Genomic DNA, 14654 nt, shown 5'->3' with positions numbered 1-14654 from the left:
AATGCATTAAGCTGCTCTGTGGTTCTTGTGCCTGTCTGAGGTACAGTAGATGGTGGGGAATGAAGTCTGTGTGGGCACATCTCTAGCTACCTCTGGGCAAGGTTTCTGGGAGGTCTTACTTCTCTTTGCTGATAATACAGGCAGGTCCTCTTGATCAGTGAGCCTGGCACAGCGCCCACTCTGCTCTCCACATCGTCTCTCTGAGGACTTAATAATCCATGAACACTTGAAATGTTTCCAGTTCATTAAACACCTTAGCTCCAACTCTCCTGTGTTGGAAGCATGAAAAATATGGTTTTATACTGTTTTAGAAGAATCAAAAGACTGCACATCATTTTTCTTCACCTGAAGGCATTCTGTCAATACTAGCAGGATTAGAAACACTCACTTGGCTTGATAACTTGGGATGGCATTAATGTATCCAGTATCTGTATGCATTATTTTCTCAAAGGAAATGCTCTTATTCAGATGTTTGTTTACAACATTGGGTGTCAATAGAGCCATGCTGGAGATCAAATATTATTAAGATCTGTTAAACGCAGCTAACATGGCATTTTAGATAAGTGTTTTCCCTTTTCCTTGTGATCATTAAAGGCCTGAGCTGCGGCAATCTCAGCACTCCCTTTTAAACTTGACCCCTCTGACAGCGTTGAACCCCTCAGTCCTTTCTTCAAAGCTAAAGGTAAGCACCATGTGGAGATGTAAGCTCAGCTGCTTTTGTCAGGGACTTCAAGGTAGAGGCCTTGGAAACTCTGTTTGACAGTCCTACGGCTCTAAATCTCCCCAGAAGCACCCTGTAATGGCTGTGGCACCGTGCTGCGGCTCTTACAAGACCCAGAGCTTAATTAGAGGTTCAGCACAAGATCCATGCTGAACTGATCTGGACTATTGTCTGCTAAGTCTTTTGCTTTCTTAGGTCTTAGGTCTCTCAGTATCTGTCTGTTCCCTGTAGAGGAACAGCAACTTAAACCAAATTCAGTTGATCTGCTGAGCAACAGAAGTTCACAAATGAGCATGCCGGAACATTTCCTGTCTGAAGCGTTCCAAGTTCCGCTGCCTAATTAGCCATATCTCTGATTGAAGGCTGCAAAGATGTCATGTTAACCTCGAGAAGCATTCATTGCACCAGATGGTCTCAGTATGACATATTCTGGACAAGACTGAAAAAAGAAAATGAGATGGAAATATTTGTACAAGACGACCCCTCATTCCCTCAATCTTCCGTCCTCCCTGTCCTGCTGTCAGAGACCCCTGCCATCAAAGCAGTCACCAGAAAAAGAGAACCAGCAAAGATGGCCCGTTCAGCCCCAGCCGCTGATCCCATAATGAGGCTTGACACAGACTACGTACAGAGACAAAGCAGAGATCACCAGCTAGCAAGCGCGGCCGCTGGAGCCTGACACTGTGTGTTTTTAATAACAGCTAAGATCAGCCCTGGTGTGCCGTCACATCTGTTAAGCTCTGGAGCAGGTGGCTGGCTGCCACAGGGGAGCACTCACAGGAGCCTGCGTACTTACCGCCAGTCCAAAGCAAATGGCAAAGAGTGATCACAGAACAACATGACGACGATACAGCAGGACAAAACCAGCAATGATTTCGCAAACATAACTCTAAATGAGCTTTTAGAACATACTGAAATATAACAATGATGGAGTATTGGGACACCTTCACCTTTACACCAACAAGGACTTTAATGACCTTGCATTTTAAATACACAGACAGCTTTGAAGCTATAACAGCTTCTACTCTTCTGGAAAGGTTAGGCAAGAAGAAGGTTTTTGATTCCAGATTTTGGAGTATTTCAGTGCGAATTTTTGCCCATCCATGCAGTAGAGCATTTGTGAGGTTAGGAACTGATGTTGGACCAAAAGGTCTGGCTCGCAGTCTCTCTTCGAGTTCATCCCAAACATGTTGGATGTGGTTGAGGTCAGGACTCTGTGTGGGCCAGTCAAGTTCTTCCACACAAAACTTATCCAGCCAGTTAGCTGATTATAAAATTAGTGTACATGCACAGTGCAAGTGCTTTATTTGCGTGTATCTGTACACCCTGTAATGAATAAAACATGTGTGGCCCATGTGGCCTAGGAGTGGTTGTTCAATTGGAATTTGAATGATTGAGGATGATTATTTCTCATTATCAGGCTGTAAAATGGAGCTGGCAGCATGTGTGATTTAGACTCAAATGTGGTGGCCACCTGCATGGAAGGGGCTGTGGTCCTTCTGTGCCTTTATCATATTTTAGGCTCTTTTATGTGCATGATTGAGACCAGTTATAGCTCTGTTCAGTCACTGTTGGGTCAAACTTTACTTTGCTGGCTTGAACAAATAGACTTGGCCCTGGAACAGTGCTCAGTGTAGTGTCAGCCCTCAAAGGAAACAAGTGTGTTTCTCGTATGTGTGTGTTTGTGTGTGTGTGTGTGTGTGCATGTGTGCTGCTGCTGGACAGAGAGCATTCTGGTCAGGAAATCTTCCCTTACCTTCTTCAAGTAGCATAAAAATGGTTTCATTCAGGATTTCTCTGTTAAATTACCCAAATAAACAGTTGGAGTTTTGTCTGCTTTTAAGTCAAAGGTTTTTAGATTAGCACTCAGTCTGAGTCACTGTTGTTCATATGAATGATAACAGGTGTTAGCTGGTGGGCTGAGGACTTATACTAATAAATTCCAATGAGGGAAAGTCATCCCATCCATTTTACATTTCTGAAGTGCTTGAACAGGTTAGAGGGCTTAAAAAGTCAAAGTAAAGTTCAAACCATCAATAAGGCCCATTAGACCAGAGAGAGGAAGCAAGAAAGCACACTGGAAGTGATTTGGGTTCTTGATTGATCAACTGTACAACGTCCCATGCTTAAATCAGATTAGGTGAAAGTAAACAGTGGTGTCTCTTTCAGGCAGCATTAAGGTTTTAGCTGTTTGTTCTGTAATCCTCAGTAAGCTTGCACATTGTGGTAAAAAGACTGCTATGTTTTCAAGCCTCACACCATGGGGAGTTTTCTACCCACCCAGTTAAGACCATGTGCAGGTTTCAGGACAGATTGAGAAGTACACGGAGGAATCATTGGCTGTTCCTTGCATTTTATTTATTTCATATGAAAATGGTTAAAAGTGAAATAAAAGAGGGATTAAATGTGTTTTCCGAATAGAATGACCCACATTCTGACTGTCTCTTCAATGTTTTATAGCCCCCCGGAAAATAAGCCTTCAAGTTTTCATGCTCTCTATCACGTCAGCTCCCCTTCTCTGTTCCGAAATACAGACTTTGAAGAATTTGTCTAAGAAGTGTACCCGACCAGAACGAGGAGGCGAGCGCCCCTGTCTCAAGGCTCTTTAAAATGCTTGTCTATAGAGTGAAGTTCCCAGGGTTTCCCCGGCTCTGAAAGGGACCGTTTGCCTGGCAGAGTTTCCACTCTGTTCACCTCACTGCGCTCCCCTAAGGAACAGAAACACAGCCTCTATAATGATGTTCCTCTCCTCTTTATTACAGGATTATGGGCTGATTGAATAGCGTTGCGTATCAAAGACTAATGTTACACAACACAGTCTGTGAATTGACTTTATATGCCGCAAAGGCTTTTCTATATGATAATGATTAGAAGGGGGAGTTGTGTTACTGGCATGGTGGCTTTTTGGTGATAGTCTTGTTCCTCTCATTGAATACTTCTGTCCCTGTCAAAGATTTTTTAAACTTTTTTTCCAGCAGAGTATGCCCATGGGGAGTGTAACCCTTGCATAAAACAGCTAGATCCTTGCAAAGAAAAGGTAGCAGCTGCTAGTTTGTTAATTATATATTGAGATATTATGTACACATTTAAGAACCTTTTACAGTTTTCAAAACACGTCAGCTGGAAATATTAAAAAGTCGACTGCAGACCTTTTTAACCAATTCTTGGAGTGTCTAGTCTAGTGTTAGCTCAGTTAACTAGCCCTCTGTTGCTGATATCAGTTACAGGTGCCAAGTCAGCCAGAAATATTGTTGGTTGTTGGCCAGCAAACTGCTTTTATCTACATCTGTCTGAAGTCAAGGGCCCACTGTTTCAAAAAATGTACCAGAAATGTGAGTGGTAAATCATTGTTAACTGCAGATGTGGCATGTAAGAGAAGAAAGCTTGAACAGCATAGCAACAGGGAGTAGTAGAGGCAGGGCTTGGCATACTTGGAGAATTCTGTATTAACAAATTCTGTATTACTTTTTAATCATGTTTCTCATGAATAAGAAGCTCAACTTCAATGAGACTATGGACATAAATAAGAATAAATCAAAACCTGAGGCAGCCTTGCTTCATCTACCATAATGCAAAGATAATAATGAAAAGAGATTGAGCTCCCTGCCCGGTAGATAACCATCTTTGGCAGGTTAGCTGTCACCGAAGAGACACACAAACACACACATAGATTCCCACATCAGCATCTCAATCCAGCTTAATTTGCGTTCCATCAAAGCTACTGCGCCAGGGCTTTCAGCACCGCTCACCCCTGCTGCCCCTAATTATTACCCCGAAGACTGAAGACTGACATTTCTATCACATGAGGTGCTGAGGAAAACTGAAACCCTGAATTGCTCTGAAACAGCCTTAACCAAATCCTGTGCAGGTTACAGGTTCCTGATACTACTGTTGCTTTGCAGGCCCAACGTGATATTTTAATTAAAGAAAATATAGCATATGATTAACAAAGCCACAGCTGTGTAAACTCCTCACCAGACACCGACACAGCAAATTTGTGAGTTAGGCTGAGTTAATATTCTGTTAAATAAGGCCTTGCTGCCCTAATGGATATAACAAAGATCCCTCTCAGAGGATGCACCACAGGTTGAGAGTGATTTTTTGCGTGTCAGTCTTTACGTTGTGTCAAAATGAACAACAGCTCAAGTGCGCAAACGCAAATCTGGCCTCACATTACAGTTGAGGAGGTATTCAGAATACCAGAACTGTTCAAGTCTGGTCCCTTTGGCTCATTACTGCACCCACTTGATGTAAATTGAGTTTTCTGTTCTTCACAAGCAGCTGAACTGCTGCTGTGTTAAGGCACCGAGTTAACGTGGCGTAGTCGGGAAGCCCAGCGGTGGTGAAGCATTGTGTATTGTGTTAGAGGAGTGTTGTGTGTTTTTTCCCAGTGTGCTGCAAAGGGCCGGTCTGTGTCAGAGGTGAGTGTGGTGAATGGGGGTCGTGAGACTCCCCTCCACAGCTGGGAGGAGACTTCCCCCATTGAGAGCACTGAGGCAGAATGCTCCGGGCTCAACAAGACGGCGACTAAAGGCTTTGTCTCTGGTTCACTGCCTTCAAGTATCCCCAGGATTCCTGGCAACCAGGTTTGACTGTTGGAGCCTGCATGCAGAGAGCAGAAAGCACAAAGGCGCTTGTATTCCTCAGCTGATGTACAACATCGTGGCTCTCTGTGGGAAACAAAGATGGCTGAGGATGTGAGGTCCCCTGTGATGACTTATGAAGGCTTATTTGCTGAAACGAGCAGCAGCAGCAGATAGGAATTTAGATGTATTCTTTTATGTTGTGATATCACTTGTTTTGGTTGTTTCAGTTCACGGTCAAGGACAGTTTTTCCTTTTCTTTTTTCTTTTTTTTTTCAAGAGAGGGTAGTGGTTTTAAATCTGAACTCACTTTTCTAAATGTGGAATTAATAAGTGCAAAAAGCAAATAGATGAGCTATTAATTTTTAATGTAGAAGAAGTAGAAGTTTAAGTCCACTGAGATGATCCAATTATCCTGCAGGCCCAGGATTAGCATTAATCTGCTCTGGCTATTAGTGGGCGCATATCTTCTCCTAACTTTTGCATTCGCCTCTGCTTTTTTGTCCTTTTCTCAGCACACACATGCAAGCCCATTGCCTTTGGTTTTATATGTACTCATGATTATAGAAATATGCACTCAGATTGTCTGCATTAGTCAGATTTTATATAGGCAGCGTTCATTCCCTAGAGGTGATTTACTATCACTGCTACTCTTCCCATCCAGCACCACGGTTAAGTCTGCAGACTATGCCATGAATTCGAATGAGACAGCCGTTGCCTGAGGCAGGCACACCAACCAGCCACGTTTGTCAGAAAATTAATCTTCAAACACGGACTTGCGTGCATGTTAGATGTCAGGAGGAGTGAGAACGGACGCTAAAGATTTATGACACGCCTAATGACCTGCAACATGACATGCTTCTGCCAGAAACTAGCTTCATTCTAAGAAAGCTTTGTCAGTGTGTATGTGTGTGTGTGTGTGTGGCTGAATTTGAGAGTCAGGAGGTGGGAGCGTTGAGTGTGTAAAATGAGAAGAGCCCCAGGCTGAGATCCTAACAAAGCTTTCAACACAATCCAGGAATCACAAACCAACAAATTGCGTGTGATGTGGTGAGTGAAAGCTAAGCAGAAGTTTTGTGCAGACCGTGTTGAAGCAGAGGGTCAGTGTGGTGACCCAGGGTGTAGTATGCATGAAGTCTCCCACAACACTGCTGCTTGTTTTGGCTTTTTACATCCCTTCTTTTTGTTCCCACATTAGATGCTAATGTGAACTTACAGTGACGTGATGGCTTGGTGTGCAGGCTTAATTCATCTTTTTTTTAATTTCAAGTCTGATTGGATCTGGGGACGCCTTTTATTGAGAGCAACGCCTGCGCTCATCATTCATCGGCACGCTGGGTCTTTAAGCCTCAACCAAACTTAATTAGCCTCTTCTCTGTGACATGCTCCGGCCCTTTGCTTAAATTAATCTTCTCAGGTTAACGCACGGCACCCATTCCACTGTCTCCGACAGCAGGTCAAATTTACGCTCTGCTGCGAACTTACTTTACTAAATGAGGGCTCGTCCGTGCAGCATCAGCCAATAACCTTGATTAATTAGAGAGACTCTTCCAAATTACGGTCTTATTCTGCTTGGTCCAACTGCGACCCTGTAAAACAAGCCGAGGCAGTAATGAGTCATTTCTAACACAGATTATCACTATTGAGTTTATGTGGGCACAGTGCTTCATGTGAGTCTCTCATCATCAGAGATAATGACTACGTTCGTTTGGACTAATGAATATTCTCTTCAGTCTAAGAGATGACAACATCAGGTGGGGAAAAGGCTGACAACTGTTGCATCAGCACGATTTGCTTCCTGTTTCTACTCCAACAACAAACAGGATCATGAATATGTTGCTGATTCTTTTCTATCCACATCGTCTTCCAGGTCAATGGCAAGGACCTCTCCAAGGCCACCCATGACCAGGCAGTGGAGGCTTTCCGCACCGCCAAGGAGCCCATCATGGTCCAAGTTCTGCGCCGATCCCCACATCCCAAACTTGTCAACCCGCCTGCTGACTCACAGGTCTCGGACACCAGCACCCAGACCGACATCACCCTCCAGCACATCATGGCCCTTACGAAGCTGCCTCCTTCTTCACCCTCCATGACGGAACTGGAGGAGTATCTGCTGCCAGAGGAGTAAGTACCTACTCAGTTTATGAAGGACTAGAGAGACATACAGTATATCTCCAGCCAAGACGTAGATGAGGAGCTGCTATCATGATCTCATGGTTTGTATAGTAGTTGTAGATCAGATAGATTACACATTGAACCACTGGCATTTATAATGTATGAATAATTACGTGCTTACATGCGCATGTGCACATGTAAGTCAATGGCAGAAGGGACAAACCTCCTGTATCTGCAGCTGTGTCCCATATCTGTCTATACCTAGATGATAAAGGACATAGAAACACTCTCCTCCATCACCACTGAAATTCATGATTGCTTAGTTAGCAAAAATGTGGCCTAAATCTGGAACACCTGGGTTGCTAGAGTGTTGTCAGACAAGAGATGACACATCAGGCTGTGTTCAAGCAGACAGCAGCACTGCACAAAGAAAAACAGCCCCCCTCATTCACTGACCTGTGACCCTGAGGAGGTGCTGATACAGAGGATCCCCAGCAAAAAAGTTTTGCCTGGCTCCGCCTGGCTCACCTTTTCCCGGTATTATAACCCCCTGCGCAGGCCTTCAAACTGATGGATGTTTAAATCAAAGAAGCACTTTAGGATCATATTTCATCACCGTATCGGTACCTGAAGCAATACTACCCCACCAACGCAGCACAGTGGGCATTTTTCTGTGTGTGAACAGGCATTTTGTCTCTGACTCATAGCTGGACTGACTGCTTTTAAAATCAAACTGATTCTGATTTTGGGCCCAAATCAGCCCAATCTACACCCACACAATCTGTGTGTTGATATCTGGTAGGAGATGACTTCTACAACAGATTTAAATACGATAAAATGTATATCCTAGTAAAAGAACTGTAGTAAAGACTGACTGGCCTGAAACTGACTTAAAAAAAAACACTTAAGTTACAGTATCAAGGTGGATTTCTAAGCATGTTTTTCGCAAGTCCTCTTTAAATGAGAGGATAGAGGAATTCAGAGGAAGTCAGCAGTGTTAAAAAGGTCACTTCACTGTCAGACACAGTCAGACCTTTCACCTTAATGTTTAATTAGGAGGCTTTATCTTCTTCTCCAGACCTCACTGCTGCGATCACACAGTATGTGTCTGAAGTTTGCAGGGAAAATGTCCCTGTCACTTACTGGAGACGAGTGCTCCTTCGGGGGAACACAGACGCATTAAAATGAGTTCATGGATTTGCATATTCCCAAATGGCAATTATTGTTTCTGTGTGTGTGTGTGTGTGTGTGTGTGTGTGTGTGTGTGGGCCCTGGAGCTCAAAGAGAGACTCTGGCTGCATTTTATACTCTGTGACAGAAGCAGTTGCCCTTAAATGAATAATCGTGATTCCTTTAATTGATTTTGGAGTCAAATTAATAACACAGCATGTTAATTTGTGATTAGCCTCTGGGTGTAGCTTCAATATATCTGATTCAAAAGTGATTTCTTCATTGAGTTCTTACTTCCTCTCTATTTCTCATTAAGTTTTTAAGCTCAAAATTAAATCCAGATTGACGGAAGGGTTAACGAATGATTTTTTCCCCCTTTTTTTAATGTGGATGCTTGAAATTTGTGTCCACTCTTTTCCAGTTTAACTTGTGTAACTCTTGTACTCTGTCTTTTCTCAGGCATCCTCCAGGACATGCATACTTTGATCCAAATGACTTCCTGGAGGGTATACAGCAGGACATGGAGCGGGAGGAGCTGGAATATGAGGTAAACATCAAATGTCCGATTTCCTCTCTACTCTCCAGTGAATGAAGATCTACTTTCAGACATCAAAGAATTAGTGCTACAAGAGCAAACCCAAGGTCGCCTGTGTGTCTCCAGTAAAATGGCCCTGCTCGCAACCACAAATCCTGATTTATCACAGTTATTGATGAGGCTCAGACACTGAGATGTAGGCCAGACAGGAATCAAGTTGCTGGTTTGTTCCAGCAGATGCACAACAGTGACATCATTACTTATTGGTGACAAGGTCTAATAAGTTTAAGAGATGAGGCCCGATGGATAATTAGATGGCACAGAAAATAGGTCTGCAGTGATGAATCTCTGTGATGCACGCTAACAATGCGTGGATGAGGCAGTTATGAGGCTATGATGAAGCCTCTGTCGTGCTCCTTCAATGACCTCCGCCAACCCTGACACCCCCCCTCCATTAAAGCTCAGCCCCCTACTGTTTGATATTAATAATATCAATGGAGCAACTACAAGGCTAAGACAAGAAAGGTAAAGTTCAGGGCAGCTAATGGCAGATGCTCAGCAGACAAACCCCAACTAACCTTTCTTGCAGAAGGACTCGCCGTCTTAGAAAAGAATGACAGACAGATGGTCCGGTGATGCTTGCTGTTCGCGTTTACAGATGTTTCAAAGCAACCAATTTACACAATGCTTAAGTCTTAAGTAAAAGAGGATAGGAAAGGCTTCATGCACAAACCAACTACAAATGAATTTTCCAAAATGTCAAACTATTCTTTTAAGATAGTTTTCAGCATTCAGCTGTGACTCCGTTGTGGGGAGTTAACCCTGACGGAACCCATCCTGTGCTCTCTAAGAACAGCGCTGGTCGTATCTTTATCTGTATCTGTGAGATTACAGGTGTTGACAAGTGAAAAACGGGACTCTGTCTGTCTGCAGTCCTCTGCATCATCTCTCATTCTGTCAGTGGTCCTCCAAGAAAGCCAGTGGCTTCCCTGCATCCAGCTGAAAGATTCATTACAGTGATTGATGGATCACTGCTGCCCCATGATCCTATTTTGGAGTCAATATATTCAGTCCGTCCAGGAAAACATGAGCAAATATACAACCATTTTCTACACAATCCACTCGAAACCTAATAATTTTTGGATGTGTGGGATGTTAATTTTAACGTGTGTTTTACCAGGAAGTGGATTTGTACCGAGCCAATATCCAAGACAAGCTCGGCCTGACGATCTGTTACAGGACTGATGATGAGGATGAGGCTGGGATCTACATTAGTGAGGTATGTGGTGCAGGAGAGCTCTCAAGTCTGCCTCAGTAGTAAGTAAATGACACCTGCTATTACTGTCATCAGTGATAATGTTTGCTTAAACTCGGAAATGGAATAAATATGCCCCAAAACATGAAAGTAAAACACAGAAAGGATGATCTCCTTTATAATAATGACCTTAATCTCTGGCACTGTTCTTTCTTTAGATCGATCCTAACAGCATTGCTGCAAAAGACGGCAGAATTAGAGAAGGAGACAAAATCATTCAGGTGAGAACGCTTTTCTGTTCAGTCTCTTTACTATTGATTTTATGTTTTATCTAAGACCACATTACTTGCTTGTGAGTAAATCATCAGTACTGAAAGTTAAGAACTTTCAGAAGTGGTTGAATGTAGCATAAAAGTATAAATTCCAAAGGTATAAACTTCAGAATTTGATGTTTAAAAAAGCTACGGTATTTTGATCTTTCTGCCCTCCAAGATCAACGGTGTTGAGATCCAGAACCGAGAGGATGCTGTAGCTCTGCTGACCAGTGAGGGGAACCAGAATATCTCCCTGCTGGTGGCCAGACCAGAGATCCAGGTAATTAGGAAGAAATTATGGGTGTGAGCTCAGTAAAGCAATATGAAATACCAAAACCTCATTTAGTCACTTTTGAAACCAGATATGGTGTCTCCTTAAAAGTAATTTCTGTTTTCATTCTGTTTCAACAAATAAAGTGTACGACTTGCAATAGTAGTGCTTCTATTTTTTTTTTTAGTAAAACTTTGTACATTTGCATCTAATGAGGCGTCTCTTCTCCCAACTGTGTCTCAGCTGGATGAGGGCTGGATGGATGATGACCGGAACGACTTCCTGGATGACCTCCACATGGACATGCTGGAGCAGCAGCACCATCAGGCCATGCAGTTTACTGCCAGCATGCTGCAGCAGGTACACACACACACACACACACACACACACACAAGCACAGTGTGAAGAAGCAAAATAGCCTAATCAATCTGCACGAACATATGTGTTCATCTGTAGATTATTTTGGCTGAGCCAATTCTGCTGAGCGTAACAGCTGTTCAATTGTTTTTAGCAACGTTTTTTTCTTTTATAGAAAATAGAGACTGTCATATGGAAAAGCGCAAGCTCATCTACAAAAAATGTGAAGGCTTTGTTTTAGATTCCTTTTTAAATGAAAAGGTCTTGTGACTAGCTTTAAATTAAGAAACAATGAATGTGAAAGTAGATAAAATATTTAAGTATATTTGGCTCTTAAGACTACCCAATGCTATCCTTAAAAAAAAGCTTTAACCCATATTATAAACAGTTATACACCACAGTGCCCTGTGTACAACCCTTTATGGCTGGGGGTTAACAGGTGGTAGCACAGGTTCACTTTTGAAACACACAATTGTGTAAAGAATATTTCTTACGATTTCTGAGCCACGTATTGTCTGTTATTACAGAAGAAGCTCGAGGAGGATGGAGGCACCACAGACACAGCCACACTGCTGTCCAACCACCATGAGAAGGACAGCGGAGTCGGCCGCACAGATGAGAGCACGCGAAACGACGAGAGCTCGGAGCAGGAGAACCTTGGTGACGACCAGACCACGGCCTCCAACACACTGGGCAGCTGCAGAAAGCTGACCTACAGCCAGGACACGCTCGGCAGCACTGACCTGCCCTTCAGCAGCGAGTCGTTCATCTCTGCAGACTATGCTGACACAGACTTCCTGGGCATCACAGCTGATGAGTGCGAGCGCTTCAGAGAACTCCTGGAGCTGAAGTGTCAGATGAGGAATGGTGGAGCCCAGAGTCTGTACTGCCAAGGTGGTGGAGCAGAAGGTCAGGACCCAGATGGTGTGGACAAAGAGCTGGAGCTGCTCAACGAGGAGCTGCGCACCATTGAGCTGGAGTGCCTGAATATTGTCCGTGCTCATAAGATGCAGCTGCTGAGGGAGCAGTGCCGTGAATCCTGGATGCTCCACAACAGTGGCTTCCGCAACTACAACACCAGCATTGATGCACGCCGCCACGAGCTCTCAGACATCACAGAGCTGCCGGAGAAATCAGACAAAGACAGCTCCAGTGCCTACAATACTGGTGAGAGCTGCCGCAGCACCCCTCTCACTCTGGAGCTGTCTCCAGACAACTCACTCCGTCGAGGTGCAGACAATCAGGGTACGACTGGAGCGTGCTGCTCCACCAGCTCAAACAGCAGGGTGCACAAGCCTCTCCTGTCCCCTGTCCAGGAAGCCTGTGGCCCCAGCCGGAGCAGGGGCTCCTCCAAGGAGCCATCTGGAGCCCTCCAAGCAGAAAGCAAGGAGAGGAAGCTGGGAGAGTCTGGTAAGTCCGGCCGGGGCTTTTCCCAGCCACATTCACCTTACAAGCATGCCCACATCCCCGCCCACGCCCAGCACTACCAGAGCTACATGCAGCTGATCCAGCAGAAATCAGCTGTGGAATACGCTCAGAGCCAGATGAGTCTGGTCAGCATGTGCCGGGACCCCATCTCTCCCAGTGACCTGGAGCCTAAGATGGAGTGGAAGGTGAAGATCCGCAGCGACGGCACACGCTACATCACCAAGCGGCCTGTTCGGGACAAGCTGCTGAGGGAACGCGCCCTGCGTATCCACGAGGAGCGCAGCGGTATGACCACAGACGATGATGCCATAAGCGAGCTTAAGATGGGCCGCTACTGGAGCAAGGAGGAGAGGAAGCAGCATGCAGTTCGCGCCAAAGAACAAAGGCAGCGCCGCGAGTTCATGAAGCAGAGCCGAGCCGACTGTCTGAAGGAGCAGACCGGTCCAGAGGACAAAAAGGAGCCCAACATTATCGAACTCAGCCACAAAAAGATGATGAAAAAGAGGAATAAGAAAATATTTGACAACTGGATGACCATCCAGGAACTGCTGACCCATGGTACCAAGTCACCAGATGGCACAAGGGTCTACAACTCACTCCTGTCTGTGACCACAGTCTAAGTCCTGCTCTGAGTTCAGGCTAGCCGGACTGTGGCTTGATGGACTGTACATAGGACACTACCAGCTGGGCTAGAGATTCCTGCCTCGTTCAATGTGGCAGCATTTTGTAAATAGGAAATAAGGAAAGCCTTTTCTGGACAAATGTTTTCCACCACTGGAGTGAAGAAAAGGTCCTTTAGATGATAGTTGGACTTGGACTGTGAATGGGACATGGCTATGAGGATGATTTTGGAAACTTTTTCTTTCAGTTACCTTTTCTACCTTTGTGCTTGATCTTTTGAATAATTTTGGAAACAGAAACACAATATTTGACTTTTTTGGAAGATTTGGAAAGTGTGTAAAGCCTGTGTGCCATACATAAACAGCCAGCATTTACACTATTTTACATTATTTTGTTCGTACTATATATCTCTTATAAGTATTTTACCGTCATGCATACTTACTGCTTTTATGGAAACAATGCTTTTTTCCTGCAAGGTAGAACACATAATCCTTTGCAAAAGGACTTTTTGTAAATAAAAAAAAATAAAATTTTTTAAAATAAATCCAATTGATTAGTTTGAATTTCTCTTTTATGGTGCTGATTTCCCAAAGTTAATACCAGCAGAGATGTACCATCTGTTCCATAATGTAGAGAATATCATAACGTGATATCACTGTGTATGTGTGTATCTTTAGACAAACATGTCTCTCACGTTGAAATTTTGTCTGTCTGTTAAAGCACACCTTGTAGTCAATTTTGCTTTCTTAGGATTCCATGTATTGAACAGTTATTAACAGTTTAACAAATCATTAATTAGCCACACAATTTGATGTCTTGTAAAATGAGAGAAATAATAAATTATTGTTTTATATATGATGAGCTTTCCCATGCTGTTGGAATTTGTCATTTGAATTCAGATCGGCAAAAATACAAACACACAATGCAAGGAAGAATCCAGATAAACCCAGCACGTTGTGATGTTACAAAGAGACATTATGATGTGCCAAACTTTAAACTCTATGAGTCTGAAATGTTTTTGTTCCAACAGAAACACCGAGCACATTGCTGAAGTCTGTTACAGACTTCCTCTCAAATAAAGAAGCCATACAGTTCGGGTACAGAAATCCTTTTCACTCTCATTCCTCATTCTTTTAATCTGCTTCAGATCATACTCAATACTCATGACTTTAACATGACACTGTTGCTGTGCATTCATTCACACACCTGTCCATTTAGTTTAATCAAGTACTGTAGCTTTGGTTCTTTTATAATTCTGCTTTTAGGTCACATCATAGAAAATAA

The 14654-nt window shown here is 43.6% G+C and overlaps 1 protein-coding gene across 3 annotated transcripts in view; it reads left to right on the top strand.

Annotated features, from left to right (window-relative positions):
- Positions 1-14228, top strand: part of pdzrn3b (PDZ domain containing RING finger 3b) — an 87153-nt gene extending 72925 nt beyond the window's left edge. For all 3 annotated transcript variants that reach the window (XM_046384777.1, XM_046384775.1, XM_046384778.1), the window contains 7 exons: positions 7175-7428; positions 9049-9136; positions 10305-10403; positions 10598-10660; positions 10872-10973; positions 11208-11324; positions 11849-14228. In XM_046384777.1, the coding sequence (XP_046240733.1) occupies positions 7175-7428; positions 9049-9136; positions 10305-10403; positions 10598-10660; positions 10872-10973; positions 11208-11324; positions 11849-13369 (2244 nt within the window). In that variant the 3' untranslated portion in view covers positions 13370-14228. The remainder of the gene's footprint in view (positions 1-7174; positions 7429-9048; positions 9137-10304; positions 10404-10597; positions 10661-10871; positions 10974-11207; positions 11325-11848) is intronic.
- Positions 14229-14654: the final 426 nt, after the last annotated feature.

Source organism: Scatophagus argus, chromosome 3 (genome assembly GCF_020382885.2).
Source record: "Scatophagus argus isolate fScaArg1 chromosome 3, fScaArg1.pri, whole genome shotgun sequence".
NCBI lineage: Eukaryota > Metazoa > Chordata > Actinopteri > Scatophagidae > Scatophagus > Scatophagus argus.
The sequence above is the reverse complement of the archived record's forward strand: the minus strand, read 5'-3'. Positions and strand labels throughout refer to the sequence as shown.